The following is a 20,901-nucleotide window of genomic DNA, read 5'->3' as shown; positions in this document are numbered from 1 at the left end:
AACTTCGAAGTTCTGTCACTCACTTTATTTTTAGTCAGCTATACATAGAAACAACACTCGCGGACGACTTATAGTTGATCAGATATCATTATTGAGATGAAGTCTCGAGTTCGAGATCTTATTATAATAATATCATTCCAAATAAAAAAAACTACACACACATATAGACCAAATAAAGGAGAAAATTATGACTTAAAGCATATGATAAACTTTTATTCATAATTTTCAAAATTTCTGAAGAAAATTAAGTAAAGTGAACCGTAAAACACAAATACAATTGTAAAGAATATTTTTTACATATACCATCCCTTGCTGACCAATGACGTGATTATTAACAAGAAATATGTATTAAAATAATATGAGGCAAATTAATAATAAGAATAAAATCGATACAAGTTACAACATGGGAGGAAGTGGTGGAAAAATCGAAGAATAAAAAATTAGTAAAGAGATTCACAAAGAGTGGAAACTGGGGAGGAGTGGTGGTCTTCCAGTTGACATTTTCCAGATCTGATCCCAAGCAAGGTTCTTCTTTCAATTTTAAATAATGTATTTTTTAATACCTTAAGTAAAGCTCCATTACACACACACACATAAATATATTGCAAGAAATTGTGAAAAACCCAATTTATAATGTTCTCCAATAAATTGGCTCGAATACGGAGTAATTGGGTTTTGACAAAAACTTGTGTGAGACGGTCTCACAAATCGTATTTTGTGAGACGAATCTCTTATTTGAGTCATCCATAAAACATATTGTTTTTTATGCCAATAGTATTACTTTTTATTGTGAATATCGTTAGAGTCGACTCTTCTCACAGATAAAAATTCGTGAGATCGTATCACAAGAGAACTACTCATTGGTTTTGTAGAGAAAAATACTCAAATAAGATTTTAAAAAATTATATGGGACAAATTAATGGGTCGTCGATCGAGATCAAGAAATAATCTTTGGACTTGCAACTTTTTCACATATATCTATGAAGTTTTTTTATTTGTCGCAAAAATTTGTAAATGATAATATGAACTTTACATTTACTCACTATGAAAATTATTTTTTTCAATTAAAATAATTGCTCGTTTGGTCAATTAAAAGGACTTTTCTTTTCATTTCACAACAACTGTAAAATACTTAATTTAATTAATAAGATTATCCAGGTGTAGTATTAATTAATTATCCAATATAAAGATAAGAAGTAATTAAGAATCGAAAGGTTAAAGTCAAAACTTAGATGCGTCCTTAATTATATCTCTAATTATACTACTATAGTACTGCTGCAGCTGCCTTGTTCGTTTAATTTCAGACGGAGGAATTGACTTTGGTGCCTAAGAAAAACCATTTTTATCTAGCTATAATAAGCGAAAACAGGAGAAATTTTGCAATATATATTTTATTTTTCCGTGTAAATTAATTCAATGGCTAGAGGAGGAGAAGAAGAAAGTGAATCCATGGAGATTGATCTATCCCTCAAGTTATTAGACTCGCAAGAACAGGAAAACCCGGTTACAGAAGTCGACGAATCGAAGCTACAAGAAGCTGGGAATCGATATCTTCAAGAGGGTTCTGATAAGGGTTTTATCACTGATGAGGTAAAATAATTATCGACTTCATGTTTCCTAATACATATGTAGATATATTATTTGATGTCTGAACCTTTTTTCTTCCCTTGTTTTGATTTGGTATTTTAGTTTAATTTGTACAACTCTATACATACATATATGTATATACACACATACAAATTCTACTTAATTATCTAGAAATTAAATAATCATCGAAAAGATACAATATATATAATTAATATTGAAACTGCGAACTTTCCCCAGCTGTCCAGTTTGCAGAAGCAGATGAAACTCATGAAGGAGGAGAACAAGAAATTGAGCGAAGCTGTGGAGAAAACAATGAAAGATTACTTCGATCTGCAATCCAAATTTGCTATCATACAACAAAATAATCAGGAAAAGGTAATTTAATCCGAATGATTGCGTGAATATAAATAATTAATTTCATTGTTTTACCAGTCGTATATATATATATGTGTGTAGATAATATGTTAATAGTTGAATTTTGTACTAAAATCACTTATGTAGGATTCAAATTTGATTCTATCACTCAATGGAAATAACAAGGAAGACCCGAATGAGGATTCGACCAGAAGCCCAAGAATTATTGATATAAAAAGCAATCAATCGGTTTCATCTTCATCAAGAGAAGACGATGCTAAAGAAAGTGACGAATTAGCGTTGTCGCTGAGGATTAAGGTCGATTCTAGCAAACATAGGACCGGAGAAGATGTCGAAAGAAAAGAAAATACAGAAGAAAACGCGGGAGTTAGGACGATGCAAGGACAAGTGCAAAGCAACAACTTGCCTGGAATTATGAGCAATATCACTTTGCCACCTAACAAAAGAGCTAGGGTTTCCGTAAGAGCAAGATGTGAATCAGCCACAGTGAGTTCAAAGTTCTGATATTTGATTGAACTGAGAATAAGTTGTGTGTGTGTGTGTGTGTTCTTATATAAGCATCTATTTATGAAATTTTAACCATTTCTTCCCATTTTTTTAATTACACTTTTTTCTTAGCATATTACATCTAAACTTATAGCATGTACTTGGCTCATTTATAGAATTTTTGGACATGTTGATCATACTAATTGATTCATTTTATTGAGGTACATAAATTTGGTTGGTTGATTGGTAGAATGTAATTAATTGGTATAAATTTGGTTTGAATTTGTTAGATGAATGATGGATGTCAATGGAGAAAATACGGCCAAAAAATAGCGAAAGGGAATCCTTGTCCTCGAGCATATTATCGTTGCACGGTTGCAGCAGGATGTCCAGTAAGAAAACAAGTACGATGAGAATTTGAACTCGATTTACTTGACGTTTTTTCAACGTATTGACTCCATCCATAATTAATTTTTTTCAGAGGTTACAAAATATATTTCTTGAATATTAATTCTGAATGTGATTCATGTTATTAGGTCCAAAGGTGCTTAGAGGACATGTCGATACTTATCACGACGTACGAAGGAACGCACAATCACCCACTTCCTGTAGGCGCAACGGCGATGGCATCAACAACATCTGCGGCAGCTGCTTCTTTCATGTTATTAGATTCGGGTAACCCATTCTCCGACACGGCGTTACTGTCATCGCCCTTCAACGGCCAAGCGATTTACCCTTTCTCCAACCACACAAACCCTCATCTAATGAACCCCTCACCTCCTTATATCCCAAACCTAAGGGCCCTGAACCCTAATTTTCTTGACCCTAACAAGGGCATTGTTCTTGACCTCACAAATAATGCCAGCTCTTCGAATCCCATGGCACAACTTGGGCATTCTTGGATGCCAAAACAAGATATTTTCAATGGGAATACACTCATGAACCAGTACTTTCAGAACCCGAATAAGTTAGCAGAAGAAATGGGGTCCAAGATATGTGAAGGTGCTAACAAATCTTTGTTGGCTGAAAATGTGAGTGCGATTGCCTCTGATCCTAAGTTTAGGGTTGCTGTTGCAGCAGCCATATCCTCACTCATTAACAAAGAAAGCCAAGCAATTACCCACACCGCTCCACCTAATACTTTAGTTCAACGAGATGGGGACAAAAGCGACGGGAGCGGCAGTAGTCCTAAGGATAACACTTGGGTTCTTGAATCAAGCAACACCGTATAAAGGAATTTGGAGCATTAATGGTTTCAAGAAAGATAAATGTAAAAGAGTTTATTGCAGATTCATACCACTGGATTTGGGACCAACATTGATCAAATAAGGGCAGCACGCGCAAGCTCGACGTACGTAGAATAGGTTTAGTCGAGGTAGATTATGTGATATTTATATAATTGCATAATCCATATATACTCAATGGGGAAGCATCATGCACTTCGAGTGAACATTGAAATTATTTGTTTTTTGGATTTTACTATTGTTTTTTCCCTGTTATCTGAGGGTTCCATGTGAAGCCTTGACTGTTGTAAAACTTCAAGAACTCGAAGGATTAAAATGTTTGTTCAATTAATTTTTAGTATATGATCTTCCCAAGGAAATTTGGATTTGATCAAATAAATTAATTGTTTTAGTTATGCAGAATTTAATTTATTATTCGGTGCATTAATTCTTGAGTACGTATACTAGCTAGACTATAATCACTTATTAAAATCAAGCTCACCAACTAGATCAAACGCGTCCTGAAAATCGCTCGATTAAATATATATCGAATCGAATTAATTATTTATTTCAATTTTTATGTTATTGATAACTAATTATTTTGGGTCCAACTAATGACATCAATAATATTTAACTGGCTAGATAATATATTTTTTTTGTTCATTATTAGGAATAAATGATGGTACATACAACTTGTTTAGGGATGGTATGGATGGACATATTGCGGTGCCAATCTTTCGTATCTCCCTATGAAACATTAGAATTATACATATAAATATATAATATTTCTAAGAATTAAAGTTTTGATCCTGTATAGTTTCCTGCAACATAAATTGCTCATAGTCAACCTCGTGGATTTCGCCCCTATTTGCCTCTATTATATATGAAGAAAAAGAAAATAAAAATATTGTTACTTTGCTTAATTTTATCATCGACTACATCAAAATCTTCATTTCATTTTTGTTGAGATGTAATCAAAGTCTCAATCTCCATCGGTACGACACTTTTTGGTAAAGACCAAAAGTTTGTTGATAATATAACCAAAGTCTCACATTGAAAGATCATGAAGTAAGAAGACGATGAAATTATATCTATATTGATACGAGGTCTTTTAGGTAAAGATCAAAAGTAAATTCACGAGAACTTAAGCTCAAACTAAACATCATACCTTTGTGTAGATACGTGACTTTCACGTTACAACAATTTTCATTTGTTCGGAATAACCCAGAACATCTTCCCATATAAATTTATATTTGTGAAAGAGATATTAAATATGTTACGGTAGAGTTTCACATTTTAATTGATTTTTTTTAGTAAAAAATTTACGGAGAGAATTTAAATGGAATATAATTGCAATTATATTATGAAAAGTCCCGATTTTTCATAATGTTGATTAAATCCATTATGTCCTAGCACAAAATGGTTTCATAATTAATTATCTTGTGGGCAGAGATAATAATTTTTTCAGTACAGATATTTTATTATCAGCTAATAAAAACTATCTCGGATCGAAAGAAATTATTAAATTATTATCTGATAAAGCTATCATTTTATCGACTATTAGTTTAAGGATATATAATTATTTTTATAGACATTGTCTTATTCGTATGTACACATCATGTTTAATTTTTGTTGTCAGAAGATTTAAAAACTTTTTATTTATATTTTTTGGTATAATTAATTATTGGGAGTTTCCGTTGTTAAAATTCCTATCTTCAAAATATGTTAATGTTGGGCCCAAATTGTGCCGCCCAAGTAAGTTGAAGTCCATTAAGTTAGAAGAATTGGGCGGTTTGATGATTGGGCCCGAATTGTGCTGCCCAAGTAAGTTGAAGTCCATTTTGTGTTTGAACGAAAAAAATTAGAACTAACAATTTAATCGAAATTAATGTCGTTTGATAAAAGTTAGATTATATATTTTGATATCATCTAGCGTTTGGTATTATATAGATTGTAATTCAAAAGTTTAAATAACGAAATTTAGTACTTATATTTCGAAATTGTACTGGCTAAAATTATTATTTGAAATAAAGCAAAAAGTTGTGTGAGATGGTTTTACAGGTCGTATTTGTGAGACGGATCTCTTATTTGGGTCACCCATGAAAAAATATTATTTTTTATGCTAAGAATATTACTTTTTATTGTGATTATCGGTAGGATTGATCTGTCTCACATATTAAAATCCGTGAGAACGATTTCAAATGAAAACTTCTTGAAATAATTTGAACGTGATCCAAAACACTGGTAGCCCCTTATCTAAACTACATGAATGTCGCCAACAAAAAAAGCCAATTTTTGTAAGGCAAAATTCTTGTACATTATCGAAAGAGGACAAACATAATAAAATATAATATTATATAATAATTGTAAAATATTAATAACAAAAACTAAAAAGAAAGCCCAAAGCAAAGCTCGAGGTGGTTACCGCCGCCGTGGTGGTGGTGGATCTCCGCCCTTCCGTTGCCCTCGCATTTTCCTCACGGTCGCAGAAAAATGACCTCCACGCCTCCCGCCACCGCCCACCAGCACGACCAAACCACAAACACCACCAACTCCTCCTCCTTCCACGGCTGCTGTTGCCGCCTCTTCCTCCTACTCTCCAGCTTCCTCATCCTCTTCATCGTCGCCGCCATCCTAGTCATTTTCCTCGCCGTCAAACCACAGAAACCTCACTTCGACCTCCAGAAAGTCGTCTTTCAGTACATGGGCATCAGCGCCGTTACCACCACCCAATCTGCCGCCACCGTATCTCTCATCATCCACATGTTTTTCGTCGCAACTAACGAAAACAAGGTGGGTATCAAGTACGACGAGTTCTGGTTCACCGTCATGTACCGCGGTATTCCCCTCGGCCGCGGCGCGGTCCCCGGGTTCTATCAACCCGCCCACAATGTCCGCCTGGTCGAAACCACCATCGTTGTGGGTCAGGTCAACTTGATCCAAGCCAACGCGGCCTATATGCTCGGTGAGGCTTCTCTGAACGACCGGGTCGCATTACGGGTTGTGGGTGACATCGGAGCCAGAATTCAGATTCTTGGTCTCACTTCACCGCGCGTGCAGGTAATTTAGCTCATCCAAGTCGAATTGCGATGCACATTCTTGAAATTATTTGCTAAAATACACTTGAGTTAAAATTGAGTTTAATTGTTGTATTTTTCAAATTTTTTTTTTCATTTTAATATATATATATATATATATATATAGTAGTATTATAAATTATATTGTTTCTTGTGAGACGATTTCACGAATTTTTATCTGTGAGACGGATCAATTCTACATATATTTATAATAAAAAGTAATAATCTTAATATTTTCTCATGAATGACCCAAATAAGATATCACTTTCATAAAATACGACTCGTGAAACTGTCTCAGACAAGTTTTTGCCTTCATCGAGATAAATTTGACCTCTTCCCTATTTTCCTCTACCTACATAAGATATTTTAAATAGTGAACACCTTTTTTAACAACGAGGTCGAAGTAAAAAAAATTATTAAAACAAATTAAAATGATAAAATAAATAATATTGAAATTCTACAATATTTTACAAAATTGCACTTACATTTTTAAACATCCATTCAATCCAAAATGCCGATGATTTGACAGTATACACTGGATATTGGCCCAATCATGAATGCGATTAATTATTTTTAAGTATATTGTTCCATACTAATAATGTAATTATCAATATTATTGACGAGATTTGAACATGTACTTTAAACTTGTTTATCTCAAATAAAAAAATTAAAAAAACAATTAAATCTACTTAAAGAAGTTCAAAAATCACGAACAATGAACAAGACTCGAACTTTTGACCATCAAAACACTTATTCTAGATCATTGGCCTAGGCGACATCGGTTGAATGCAATTAATTGTGTGGGGTGTAATAATTGTTCCTGGTTGGTAGAACGATCGAACCGTGGTGTTTGAGCTGTTATACGGTTTAAAAGATTTGATTTGCACTATTACCACCAACTATAACTTTTGATTAAAACGACATACATCGTTCGATCTTACAAATTGATATAATGCATAATATAATATTTGCATCGAAATTTGGTGGACGCAGGTATCCGTGGATTGTACCATAACCTTCAGTCCAACAAGGCAGACCCTGATGAGCAAACAGTGTGTATTCGATGGCCTAAGCGTGTAACAAAGTGCATATTCGCCCATAGCTGTTCCTTTATTTTCTTTTTTCTCCACCCTACCCTCAAGAAAACTTTTGAGAGATGGAGAATTTGGTATAAATTTCTGTCACATAATTAAGCGTCACTTTTGTTTTATACAAAAACTCATGTAAAATGGTGTCATGAGTTAATTTTGTGAAACATATATTTTATTTGAATCGTCCATGAAAAATATTACTTTTTATTATAAATATAAATATGATTGGCAAGTCTCACAAATAAATTAAAGATCTGTGAGATCGTCTCAAAAGAGACTTATTTTTGTGTTAGGGATCTATATTCCATGAAATATTATTGTTCCATGTACTATAACATTAATGCATATTCTATTAAGATAAGAACTCTCAAATCTAAAATTCTTACTACTTTTAATCATAGAGTTTATCACAACATACATAGTATTTCCTAGTATCTAAAGGGTACTAAAGCTTGCATCTCAAATTAGTACCTACGTTCTTGAACTGAATGCCACCAGTTTGTAACAATAGCCAAGCAAGGCTAGAGCATGCGTTCGAATAGTTCGCGATACGCTTCATTAATGCAAGATGGAATCCATGAGCCAAAAATTATCCAAGAAGATTTCTTGACATGGAATTAAACTTTGCAATCGATCTGTGACATTCATGATGGGTTAGATTTTAACCATAAAGTTGTCTAGCTCCCTTCTCTTTTGGAAACTCTAGCAGGATGCATCGAGCCACACAAGACCTTCCGAACAAAGGAGCATTAAGATGTTGGAGTACAAAATGTGTTAAGGCAGCATACATAGCTAGGTCAATATATCACTTTACCACATCATATTTTCATTCAACTAAGACAGACAAAAAATATTCAGTTTCTTAAAGCTCATACAAAGATGCAATTGCAAGAAGCTATTTCAGTATGTATATAATGTGTGGAATAGGTCTCTTATGAGACTGGTATCACGAATCTTTATCTGTGAGACGGGTCAATCCTACCGATATTCACAATAAAAAATAATACTGTTAGCATAAAATAATAATATTTTTTTACGGATGACCTAAATAAGATATTCGTCTCACAAAATATGACCTGTGAGACCGTCTCACACTAGTTTTTGTCTAATGTGTAGAACTTTAGTCAATGGCTGTATTCGTTAATGCATTCCCTACAACATTATTTTCTTCTCAAAAGACATGATTATCTTCTTACAATCTATCTCTCACTTTGCCACTATATCAATTCATATTTTGATCATTTGGTAAAATAAAAACTCTCTCAAAATATTGATTTGGTCTACATCCGTATATCCATACATGCTGAGATCGACAAGAAAAGTAAGAGTCGATTGGGACAACGTAAATTAAACCTTGTTTAGAGAGAGTTGGCGAACTAAAAAAATGATATTTATGGTCGGTTTTGTGTTCCATTTAGAAAAAAATAGCAACTAAGCAATCGGGTCGGAGGTGGAATCGAAACATAAATATTACAATAAACCATAACGTGCATGGATTGAATTTGATTATCATTTCATGATCCCTTACGAAAACTTCATGAAAATACACGAATGATCATTCTGCAGAAACAAATTAAAACCCAGAATTTTAAGGATTTGGATCATTATTGTCCTAATATTATCACAAGGGACTGGAAAGAAACTGTGCATATATAGAACATTAATTAGAACTCCAAAGTCCGTACACACACAGATATATATATATATACAACCTAGCTATGCGTATGAGAATGATTACAAGAAACTCAAACTAAATTAAATTCGCCCCCTCAAAAAAATTTGTGGGCACCCCTTAAAAATCAAATCTTTACCCTTTTACGAGCATGATTCTCGATCGAAGGCTCAGTCTGTTTGTATATATCAGAAATTGATCTAAACCTTGTCTTTCTTCGGGGCAAAGCTTCGGTATCCAAACCCTTTTCTTCTGCACTTTTTTCTTCTTTTTTTCGCAGATAATCGAACCAGAAGAAACCAAAATCGTCGGAGGAATAGGTTCTGAGACTGATTAACTGCAAAACGGCTTCCATTTCCGGCTTTGTGAGGCTCAATTCCATCTGGGTTCTCTCTATTTATTCGGTTCCCGTGTATCATCCATCATATATAGAAGGTGTTTGAGGGGTAAAAATGGAAACATTGAGGGCTGAGAATTTCTGGCCAATGAGGAACGAAAGATTTGCTTGGTTGGGCGTCGTAGTGACTCGGTAGATTATGGTTTTCGAGGGTGTTAAGGTAATTTAACACGGCGTAAACACAAAGTTCCCCTTTCACCGCCTTAAGGGTTATTTTATAAATAATATAAATAAAATTTATAGATCAATACCTCTCCTAGTAGGATTCGAAGTATATTATAAAATTATTATTACACAAAATTCATGCAAATTGTTGATGCGGGAGATATATATTTGATTTGATTTCACTCGACTCATAAAAATATTATTTTTATATAAAAGTATTAATTTTCATTATAAATATACACTAAATTGACATATTTCATACATATAAATATGTATGTCTGTCTCATAATATATTTGCTATTATTATTATTATTATTATTATTATTATTATTATTAATGTGTATATGAAGACAACATAATAAAAGAGAATAAACTTATCTTATTTATTATATCGCAATATATCTCGTAAATGTAAATTTTTATACAGGGTATCGACAAAAATTAAATTTTATGCCCCAATAAAAGACAAAATAATCTTTTTTATTTTTTATATAGGAAAAAAAACGAGCAAACTAACAACGTTGGCTCATGGGAAATGGAACATGGACATGGATGAACACGGTATAACAAATAAACCATTTTTGGATAAACATATATTATATAAATTAGGAAATATTATATTTACATTTTTTTAAGGAAAATATTATATATACATAAACACTTTAATATACCTGTTGAACATATTTTGATTGTATTTGAATTTAAAATAATATTTGAATAAATAAGTTAACAAATTCAAGAATTTGAAATCCATCGTAATAATTCAAAAATAACTAATAAAGATTTAAAATTCTTTATAAAATAGAGTTACCAAAATAAACCAAATGATTTGATGTAACCTATATTTCTTTTTGTTTAATTGGTCTATATATCTAAAGTTAGAAATCTAAATTTCCAATGATCGAACTCAGTTTATCCCTCATTGCCCCGAGTGTTTCACTTCTAGAAGGAAATCTAAATTAAAAATAAATAAAGTAATAAAATCACAGTACCAGATACTAGAGATCCTTCATTCCTTCTCCACCTTTTTTCAAATAACTGGCATTAATATAGCCGTGATATAAATACAACGCAACTGATCAAGAAAAAACTCCATTTGGGATGGATAATGTTCATCACCGGTATGTTCATTTCTATTTCCGTCAGAGATTGATACATAGATACCTCCGATCACACGGTACCCGCCAATTTTATCATGCATGCACTTATAAAACTCCTGTAAACGGGACCTAGTCTCCAGCCACCAACTCTACATGATGCTCGGCCCCTGTAGTCACGGTGAACCTGAGAAGAAGAATCGACTGGAGAAAGATCAACTTTAATGTTCTTGGTAAATAATTGCAACATAAATGAGTGTAACAGAGAGCTCAAACTTAACCAAAGTAGAAGTGCATGTCTCACTACTAAAGATCTTTGTGGGCACACGTAGAGCAAGGAAATATCGCCAAGAAAAAAAAAATTGTAGTCTAACAAAAAACTGTGGTCACATAATATGAACAGTATATTTGATTGTAACAGTAAATACAGAATTTAATCAGGTGATATAATAAATAAAGAACAGAACATGATTCATAGAGGAGAGCATATCTGGTTTGAGAAGAAACAAGTAGTAAGCTGTTAGGATCATTAATGCACTAATATAATTAAAAATAAAATGAAAGGTTGATACAATCCTTGTGCAAAAGGATTGATCCCTGAGACTAAGCTCTTCTGAAATGAGAAAACCCTTCCCCTTTGCCCCTGGCCAAGCTCATATGTCCCCAAAACAGAATTAGAGATGATACCAATTATTATTCATCCCAGAGACTAAGCTCTTCTGAAATGAGAAAACACTTCCCCTTTGCCCCTGGCCAAGCTCATATGTCCCCAAAACAGAATGAGAGAATGATACCAAATAATATTCATCCTTTCACATTTTATTCCCTTCTCCTCAAGTGTGTGTTTCTACAATGAATGTCTATGCTATTATTGTGCCTGGACTTGAGCGCAGAATATAGAGAGCAAGTTCTGAGCTCACATGTATGCTTTGACAAAGTAAACAAGAAATTATAGAACGGAAAATTCGAATAAAATATCTCACCAGAATCCGAGGATGACCACAAACACGGCAATGGGGCAGAACCATGCTATCATGTTCATTCCTTACAAATGAGGATGGAATAGAAATAATATCTGTTAAAAGGAAGAAAACATATTCAAATGTATGCAGACAGTAATTCTTAAGAAATAAGTGGATGGCAGGATAAAAGAAAATTAGAGACTCAAGACAAACTCACAGCACTATATGCTACTGATGCATTCAGGAAAAATGAACCAAGATGTTTAGCACCGAGATATAGAAAACAAGTTCAATCCATGTAACTCCACCAACTGCAGTAAGATGAGACCTATTATAAATTCAAGAACAAGACAAAAATCTGGTAGAACGAGGATTCAAATCGATTCATTTGCATAAAAGAACAAAACCAAATATACAGAATAGGATCAATCCAAGTCACTTGGATACCACTCGTGAACAAGATAAAGATAGATAATACTTTTGTGTTATGTCCCACTTACAAAAGCATATAAATTACAACAAAAAGCGAAGTAAAAAACCACAAGTCAACGAACAGTAATTATGGTTACACTGTTTTTCGAGTAACATCTTTATCACTAAAACAACTGAGATCGATGCATAGAAAACACGATAAAGTAGAAGCTACAGTCACAAGTTTTTCCTTCTATATTAATCTGATTTTCTCTCCTAAATATGTTTTCAATTATTGAAACAGAATAATCCAAGTCACTTCGATACCACTCATGAACAAGATAAAGATAGATAATGCTTTTGTGTTATATCCCACTTACAAAAGCATATAAATTACAACAAAAAGTGAAGTAAAAAACAATAAGTCAACGAACAGTAATTATGGTCACACTGTTTTCCGAGTACCGTCTTTATCACTAGAACAACTGAGATCGATGCATAGAAAACATGATAAAGTAGAAGCTACAGTCACAAGTTTTTCCTTCTATATTAATCTGATTTTCTCTCCTAATATGTATTCAATTATTGAAACAGAATATTGTAGCCCGTGGTACGAATAGAGTTACTCCTTGACAATAAAACAAGCCTGTGTGCCGAATAAACTACTCCAATGACGATAGAAAAGATTCAAGGCATGACAAGGACATGGCTGTCGTCAATTTTAAAGTGAGTAGCATTTATGTCACAGTATTCTCTTCACATTTCTTTCAATGAACACATTTTCCTTTAGTTACTCCCATTTTGTTCTAGCCCACAGACCAATTTGTTTGATCGTAAAGGACTATGGATGGCAGCAGGACAAATATGGATCGGCATAAACATGGAGTACAAGATTACACAGATTAGACAGATAACATGAATATGGTGATACTTTCGTAAAAAAAGAAAAAGAAAAAAAGGCAATAACCTCTACTTGGGCCACCAACAAACAGATTGAACACTTTTTTCCTTCAATAAAGCGATCTGATTGAATGGCATCATAAGTTGTAAAGCCCAAATCAAACACCAAGCAAGATACCATTTTGAGCTAAACAGCCACTGGAATATTCATGTTACTCATCAAATGTGTGGTTTTTTCTAATGATGATAAACCTGTATTCGCATTGTTTGATGCGGATAGCTCTATTTCATTGGCTTCACTCGCCATACCAGCCTTTCTGAGGCAAGATGTCAAAGAACTCATGGTAATATTGTCCGGTGCACAACCCACTGACAACATCTTTTTATATATGTCTATAGCTTCAAACGTTCTCCCTTTCATACAATGCCCCAGAATAAGAATGGTAAACGTCATCTTATCATGAACGCACCCCTTTGCCTCCATTTCTGCAACAATGGCATTCGCCTCATCTAGGTTGCCAGCTTTACAAAACCCATCAATCACGGGGTTATAAATAAACGGTGAGGGAATAATGTCTTTTCTAAAGTTCATCTGTCTTAATAAATCACGAGATTCGTTTAATCTATTTGCCTTACACAGAGCATTAATTTGAATGGAAAATGTATATGCGTTAGGAGACACCTGACGCTTATTCATCTCATCCCAGAGCTTCATGCTTTTGTCTAAATCTCCAGTCCTACAATGACTATCAATAATAGAGGTGAACGTCACAACATCAGGTTTAAGGCCACCATTGAGCATCCTTTCATACATCATTAATGCAGAGTCTGAATCACCCTTTTTGCTAAAACCATCAATAATAATATTAAACGTGAACAAGTTTGGTCTAGTACCACGCTGAATCATCTCATCAAAAAGAGTTACAGCTTTCTCCATGCTACCTGATTTGCAATAGCCAGATATAACTGATGTGTAAGTCACGACGTCCGGTGAAAACTCCCGATGTAATTCAACTTCTCTCAGTAGCAACTGAGCTCTGTCAACATTACCAACTCTACACAACCCATTAACGAGGGTATTATAAGTAATAAGGTCCGGGAGACAACCAAAACTTTCCATGGCACTAAAAAATTCAAATGCGTCCTCGACTTTCCCAACTCGGCACAATCCTCGCATTACTATGTTAAAACTACAAGTGTCAGGGCAAAAGCTCTGTAACCTCAATATATGACCTTTGAAGAAACTAACTGCCTCGTCTAACCGATTTTTACCTACTAACAAGCTCAAAAAATTGTTATATACAAAGGAGCTAACTATTTCCCCTTTCTCACTACAAGATTCAGCTTTTGCGATCAAAATTTCTTCTGCAATCTTAAATCTCCCAGCATTCGTGAAGGACGAAACTAAAAAATCCAAAGTTGAGTTTTGGGGAAAAAATCCATCAGTTTTCATGTACCCATACACTAATTTAGCGGAATCATGAAGACCCATGTGACAAAGTGACCTCAAAAGCAAATCAAAACTGGATTCCGAATGAATGATATTCAGGTTAATCCTCAAATACTGAAAAAATCTAAATGCCGAACCTGGGTCTTTCAGTCCATAGCTTAAATGATGAATTACGCCAAGAGCTATGAGCGGATTCAAATTTTTGCGAAAATAATCACAGTCAAAAACAGAAAGGGACTGAGAGTGGTTAACCAAAATAGTGCATACAACTTTAGTAAACCAGATAGTTGACGCAGCAGCGTAGGATGGCTCTATGGAGGAGTGACCGTGGAACAAAACCGTGGATACAACCTTGGGAATGAAAACCCTTTGAGCCAAAAATTGCATTATTATCATTCAATGCAGGGATCGTTGACACAAGCAGCAACGAATCCACGGCTCTCTTCTTCATTCCACTCTCATTTTGTGTGGATGAAATGCAAAGATTAAGTTAATTATAAAAGTTTAAGCAACACTGAAATCCCTTTCAGCCGAACTTATCAATCATAACGAGGATCGTCGATACAAGTAGCAAAAAAACAACTATACTCTGGTGCATTCCATTCTCTTGTGCAGGCTGGGAAGATTTTAGTGTTCGAGAAAGAAGTGTATCTGACAAGGAATCGATGCAGCTGGATTATAAGTAAATCTCGATGGATTCGAGTATTGGCGACCAGAATTACTGATTAGGGTTGAAAGGGGCGCCCGGCTGGAGTACCCCAAATACGAAAATCTGGGTCTTTGGTTTCGAGGTTTATTGAACAAAGCCATAGGGAAGGGGTAAACTAGGAATACACCTCCACACAAATATAGTTCACTTTTTTATTTAATTGTTTCTAATTTTATTTTGGTTATATATATATATATATATATATATATATATATATATATATATATATATATATATATGATTATTTTGATTTTCGAACTTTGTTAAAAATATTATTTCAGTAGTATTATAAATTATTTGATTTTTTAAACTTTGATAAATATATATTTTTTATATACGAATTTAATTTTTTTTTAGAATTTAAAATATATTACTTACGATATTATATTATTAATATAACAATGTTCTGGTCTGATCGTCCAGCCGATTGAACCAATCTGTTCATTAAACACCTATTTTAAGATAAGTAGATTCAATCCCCGACCTCTTTTAAAAAAATATTGATATTTATATAATTAGTTCTTAGAAACATCGATGTCTATATGATATATAGTTCTTTTTACATTAATCTAACTATCATTATTTGATAATCGTAACAATTTAAATATTTGAAATAAAAATATTAACTAAAGAAAGATTAATAACTGCATTATTATTTTTTATAATAACATTAAGCTAAGAACATCTATTGAAGGATATCTCATCCAAAAGTTTTATATTTTGTATTTTATTATTATTAGTTAATTTTTTTTAAAAAATAAACATATACATTAATCAATTTCCCTGTGCAGAAAACCAATTTTGCGAGAGATGAAAAAAAAAAGAATTCTTTAGTAATTTCTGAGAATATTTAATATTCACAATATAAAAAAAATTGTTAATGGGATAAAAGTTTATAAAGAAATACTAAATAAATAAAAAGACAAAAACGATGAATATTTTTTCAAAGTACAAAAACCACAAGCTAAATATCTCTGTTGGCTCATCGGTTGACATGTCGTCAAGGCTCAGTAGCCTTGCCCAAGGCCTCGAGACCTTCTGTGTGAAACTTTATAATTTTTCGAAAGACGTCCCTCATCTGGCGTTGCAACGGATCCAATCCGTTCTTACAAGCTTCGCATACTAACAATAATTCGCACCCGTTTGCTCTGACTTCTTCTTTCACTTCCTCTGATAAAGGGAATTGAGCAGAATCCACCAAGATGGTGATCTGATGCACGTTCTTTTCGATTTGATGTATTTCCTTTAGCAAACCATTTGAGCTGCGACGATCCTTTTTCTTTGATTCGTCCATGATTCGACTATGAAGCAAGAGAAATGGTGTGCTCCATGGAAAATTACGAGGGATTGTGAAATGAATCTGCACGCCTCGGTCTTGACAAGGGATTGCCAAAACAAGGACCCATAAGACGAACATTAGAATAAAACTCATCGTAAAGAAAAGTGTGGCCAGACCATCTGTAGCTTCTATTTCATTTCCACGAGGAGGGATTAAGTTGTTTGCGATTAACTGGAGTTGTTTTGAGGCTGACCAATTATGAGGTACACTCCAAGATAGAGATCGTGTGTGCCTCGATGAACGGTGATGATGACTATCCTTACCCTTACGTCCAAAAGATCTGTTCCGGTGAGAAAATATAGAACCTGTATCCTTTTCGTCTATCATCACGAGTGCCAAATCCATCAAGGCTTTTCTTGCTCGCCGAAAATGGGCTTCACCTAAAATCCTCTGTCGGGTATCCAGAGCACATAAAACAATCTCCAAATGTTTCTGCCATATTCGAATCTTCTCAATACCATCACGAGATGCATTGAAAATATCGAGTGCTTTGATCGCCCTGTCAAAGAATTCAGTAGCAAGCCTATCTGCTGGTGGCTTTAAGAGATGCCCTCTATTGTTCGACAATACGACTTGAAAATGATCCTGGCAGCTAGAAAAGACATCTAAAAGCTTGCATATCCATGAAATAGAAAGAAGTTCATTAGCATCAACCACTGAAATATCGTGAAACCGGGTAAAAACTTGCCTTTGAAATGTATCAAGATTTTGAGCACAGGAATCATGGTTCATTTCTGAATGAACCTGTTCACTTCCAATAGTCAAAATTGGACGGCGAAACGAGGCAAAAGGCATAGGGGAGCCATGATTGTTTGAAGAAGGCATTCTTCAAACTATAAGAAGGCCTAAATGCCCTGTGGGAAACGAGCCAAAAGATCAGCCAAAACTCAAAGGAAAATCAGTCGCACATGCTCTCGGAATAATATCCAAGCAGAAATGTTGCATGTGACTGCTCTATAAAATTCCAATATCAAACCCTGTAGATTCCAACTTATAATTTCATCATTCTTCCGAAAACCAAATTACATAAACTTATATTTCATCCATTAGAATCAACAAGACCGCTTCTTCTTTTTTCCGCCAGATCAAAAGATTTCGAACAAACCAAACTTTAAAAGGCAGACTAAGGAATTAATTCCAGAGGCAACTTAATGCATTTTTTCAAACTACACTTACATTTTAGAAAATTATAAGCAATAAACTTGATTTCGTCCGTCGGGCTATACCAAAATCATGGCACACAGTATATCACAAGCATCAGACTTTTCAAAAACAAAATCGAGAACATCTACAGAAATTGAACACAAGAAAACAAAATAAATTATATAACACAATCTAAGACATATTTCACAACCTAAAACAAAACCTTTAAAAGAACGATTTACTCGATACAATCATATCAATGAATCAATTAAAAAAAACTCCAAAATCCCTGAATTTTTTGTTTTAAAAACTACATAGCTCAATCCAAGACATATTTCAAAACGCAAGCAACCCAGTTCAATCAGATCAATGCTTAAATGGAAAAACCTCAAAATCCGTGAAATTTCAAACAAAATAATGAATGCCCAGATCGAGAATCGTCGCAATATCAGATCTAAAGAACAATAACAAGAAAATTCCTATAAATCATGCTTCAAGGCCCAACGAAAAGCATACTTCAAGAAATCAACAAGTGTGTCAAATTTTTTTTATAAAATAAATCATACCTTAATCGGTTGCTTGTGCATGATTCCTACATGGAAAAATGGAAGTTGAAAATGGTGAATTATAATCCTCTGGAGAACAGGTCCGAAACCGGAATCCCCCACGGATAAAAGTTTATGGCTTCCGAGATGAAACGCTTAAATTAATAATAACTCTACAGATGTATGCAAACATTTCCAATATTACCAATATTTAATATATTTTATTAATAATACAAATACGTCTTAAATTTAATTTACCTACATATAACATTGACCTTAAAAATTGATAAATTTTAAATTTATAGATGATTGAATGGAAAAAAAAAAATTGAAGTAAATTACAAATCTAACTCCAAAAAAATTATGCAATTTCAAAATTTCAACAATTATGAATTTAAGTTCGATGAAAGATTAATATCATATTTCATCCAAATATGTTGATTTCTTATACTTATATAATATAATATTCATTTGTTTGCAGCGTTTTCGAGCCCGTATTATAAATTATTGAATTATAAAATCCTATTGTTTTAATTATATGCATTTGTTTGAGGTTTCATTCGTATGTTAAAATTTTATAAAATCTTTGAAAATATAATTAAAGAACCAAGATTCTCGAATATACCATGCACGTAAACTACCTTCATCAAGCACAAAATCGATTAGTAAATTAACAATATGAAGATTTGCTGGTTCGATCCAAGACTCCAAATAAATAAAGCAAATCAAGATCGCACATGCTTCGAAACAAAATGAATATCGACACGAACAAAGGAAAAAACATCAAACATAAGTGTTGGAAAATTTTGCAACCGCTGAACTCATGATTATATATAATCAAACAAGAATCGAAATATTACCTTCTTGGAGCGTATTTGATCAAACCTTCAACGTTGATTTTCTCTAAGAGACTATCGGTTGCAGTCAATTTATACCCAACATTCACTAAAAATCTTATTTGAATCATGATCAATAATATGATTTCCTTCTTCCCGCGCCTACGATGAACTTTGGTTAATTCAAACAACGATTAACACGTAAATATTGGGTACAAATTGACCACAAACGATGGCCTGAATCTTTCTTTTCCGGTGGCTTACCGCTTACAGACTTATGAAGTAAGGCGAGCCGAGGCTCACCAACTCGGGATGGCAGTAGCACAAAGGAAGGGAAGGAGAAGGGAAAGGAAGAAGTTAAAAGTTTGAAAATAAACAAGAAAGGTTCGCCATAATTTCTTATAGAAAGCGTCGTATAATTTTGAGAATAGATAGAATCAAAATTCATTGATTTTAAATTATTTGACTTGTATGGATAGAAACAAATCTATTTCCAAAACAAATTAGAGTGGGTCTCATGTGAGACCGTCTCACGGATCTTAGTATGTGAGACGGGTCAACCCTACCCATATTCACAATAAAAAGTAATACTCTTAGCATAAAAATTAATATTTTTTCATGGATGACCCAAATAAGAGATCCGTCTCACAAATACGATCCGTGAGACCGTCTCACACAAGTTTTTGCCAACAAATTATGCAATTTTAAAATTTCAATAGTAAAAGCATATCTAAAATGTGATTTGAACTCATTTATCTTCTGATTTGAATGTGTACGTAATTGAGAAAGGATTTTAATTTGTGATACATATTCAGTTATGAATCAAATCTTTAGATAGTTCCCATTTATCTAAAATTGCACGGGATTTTCTTTTGAATTTCTTTAGCTTGGATTTTGTACTAGAATTCCATAAAGAGATTTAAATAATTAAATTAAGTAATGAAATTTAATCTCTTATCATACTTTTTATTGCATTATTTATTTATTTATTTATTTTATTCACATTATTATATTTTCTATTCATAAATCTATAAATGATCATTTTTGCCTCATCCATCATCCGTGAAGGGCGAAACTAAAAAGGCAAAAACTTGTGTGAGACGGTTTCACGGGTCATATTTGTGAGACGGATCTCTTATTTGGATCATCCACTGAAAAGTATTATTTTTTATGCTAAGAGTATTACTTTTTATTGTAAATATGGGTAGGGTTGACCCGTCTCACAGATTAAGATCCGTGAGACGGTCTCACATGAGACCTACTCAACTAAAAAATCCAAATTAGTTGAGTTGTGGGGAAAAAAATCCATCAGTTTCCATGTACCCATACAACATTTGATTTTAAACTTTGCTAAAAATATTATTTCAGTAGTATTATAAATTATTTGATTTTTTTTAAATTTTGATGAATATATATTTTTTATATTTTAAATATTT

The 20,901-nt window shown here is 33.4% G+C and overlaps 4 protein-coding genes across 8 annotated transcripts; 2 read left to right on the top strand and 2 right to left on the bottom strand.

Moving 5' to 3' along the window:
• Positions 1-1,244: 1,244 nt before the first annotated feature.
• LOC140840631 (WRKY transcription factor 72A-like) lies at positions 1,245-4,012 on the top strand. Its single transcript, XM_073207814.1, has 5 exons — positions 1,245-1,590; positions 1,825-1,962; positions 2,089-2,448; positions 2,739-2,852; positions 2,985-4,012. The coding sequence occupies exons 1-5, from the start codon at positions 1,417-1,419 to the stop codon at positions 3,678-3,680; spliced, it is 1,482 nt and encodes a 493-aa protein (XP_073063915.1). The 5' UTR covers positions 1,245-1,416; the 3' UTR covers positions 3,681-4,012.
• A 2,036-nt stretch (positions 4,013-6,048) lies between these two features.
• Positions 6,049-8,022, top strand: LOC140840630 (NDR1/HIN1-like protein 13). Its single transcript, XM_073207812.1, has 2 exons — positions 6,049-6,731; positions 7,742-8,022. Exons 1-2 carry the CDS (start codon positions 6,165-6,167, stop codon positions 7,826-7,828), a joined length of 654 nt encoding a protein of 217 aa, XP_073063913.1. The 5' UTR covers positions 6,049-6,164; the 3' UTR covers positions 7,829-8,022.
• A 3,028-nt stretch (positions 8,023-11,050) lies between these two features.
• LOC140841958 (uncharacterized) lies at positions 11,051-15,710 on the bottom strand. 5 transcript variants are annotated; one of them, XM_073209715.1, is made up of 4 exons: positions 13,511-15,710; positions 12,355-12,460; positions 12,154-12,245; positions 11,051-11,374 (listed from the first exon to the last, which is right to left on the bottom strand). In XM_073209715.1, exon 1 carries the CDS (start codon positions 15,287-15,289, stop codon positions 13,631-13,633), a length of 1,659 nt encoding a protein of 552 aa, XP_073065816.1. In that variant the 5' UTR covers positions 15,290-15,710; the 3' UTR covers positions 11,051-11,374; positions 12,154-12,245; positions 12,355-12,460; positions 13,511-13,630. The 5 variants fall into 5 exon arrangements, with proteins under 5 accessions (XP_073065816.1, XP_073065814.1, XP_073065815.1 ...); XM_073209713.1 differs by having other exon boundaries at positions 12,355-12,443; XM_073209714.1 differs by having other exon boundaries at positions 11,051-11,357; positions 12,355-12,443.
• Positions 15,711-16,452: 742 nt separating this feature from the next.
• On the bottom strand, positions 16,453-18,814 carry LOC140841957 (protein BYPASS1-LIKE-like). Its single transcript, XM_073209712.1, has 2 exons — positions 18,651-18,814; positions 16,453-17,795 (listed from the first exon to the last, which is right to left on the bottom strand). Exon 2 carries the CDS (start codon positions 17,764-17,766, stop codon positions 16,603-16,605), a length of 1,164 nt encoding a protein of 387 aa, XP_073065813.1. The 5' UTR covers positions 17,767-17,795; positions 18,651-18,814; the 3' UTR covers positions 16,453-16,602.
• Positions 18,815-20,901: the final 2,087 nt, after the last annotated feature.

The sequence above is a fragment of the Primulina eburnea genome, chromosome 9, assembly GCF_022965805.1.
Source record: "Primulina eburnea isolate SZY01 chromosome 9, ASM2296580v1, whole genome shotgun sequence".
NCBI classification, from domain to species: domain Eukaryota; kingdom Viridiplantae; phylum Streptophyta; class Magnoliopsida; order Lamiales; family Gesneriaceae; genus Primulina; species Primulina eburnea.
The sequence above is the reverse complement of the archived record's forward strand: the minus strand, read 5'-3'. Positions and strand labels throughout refer to the sequence as shown.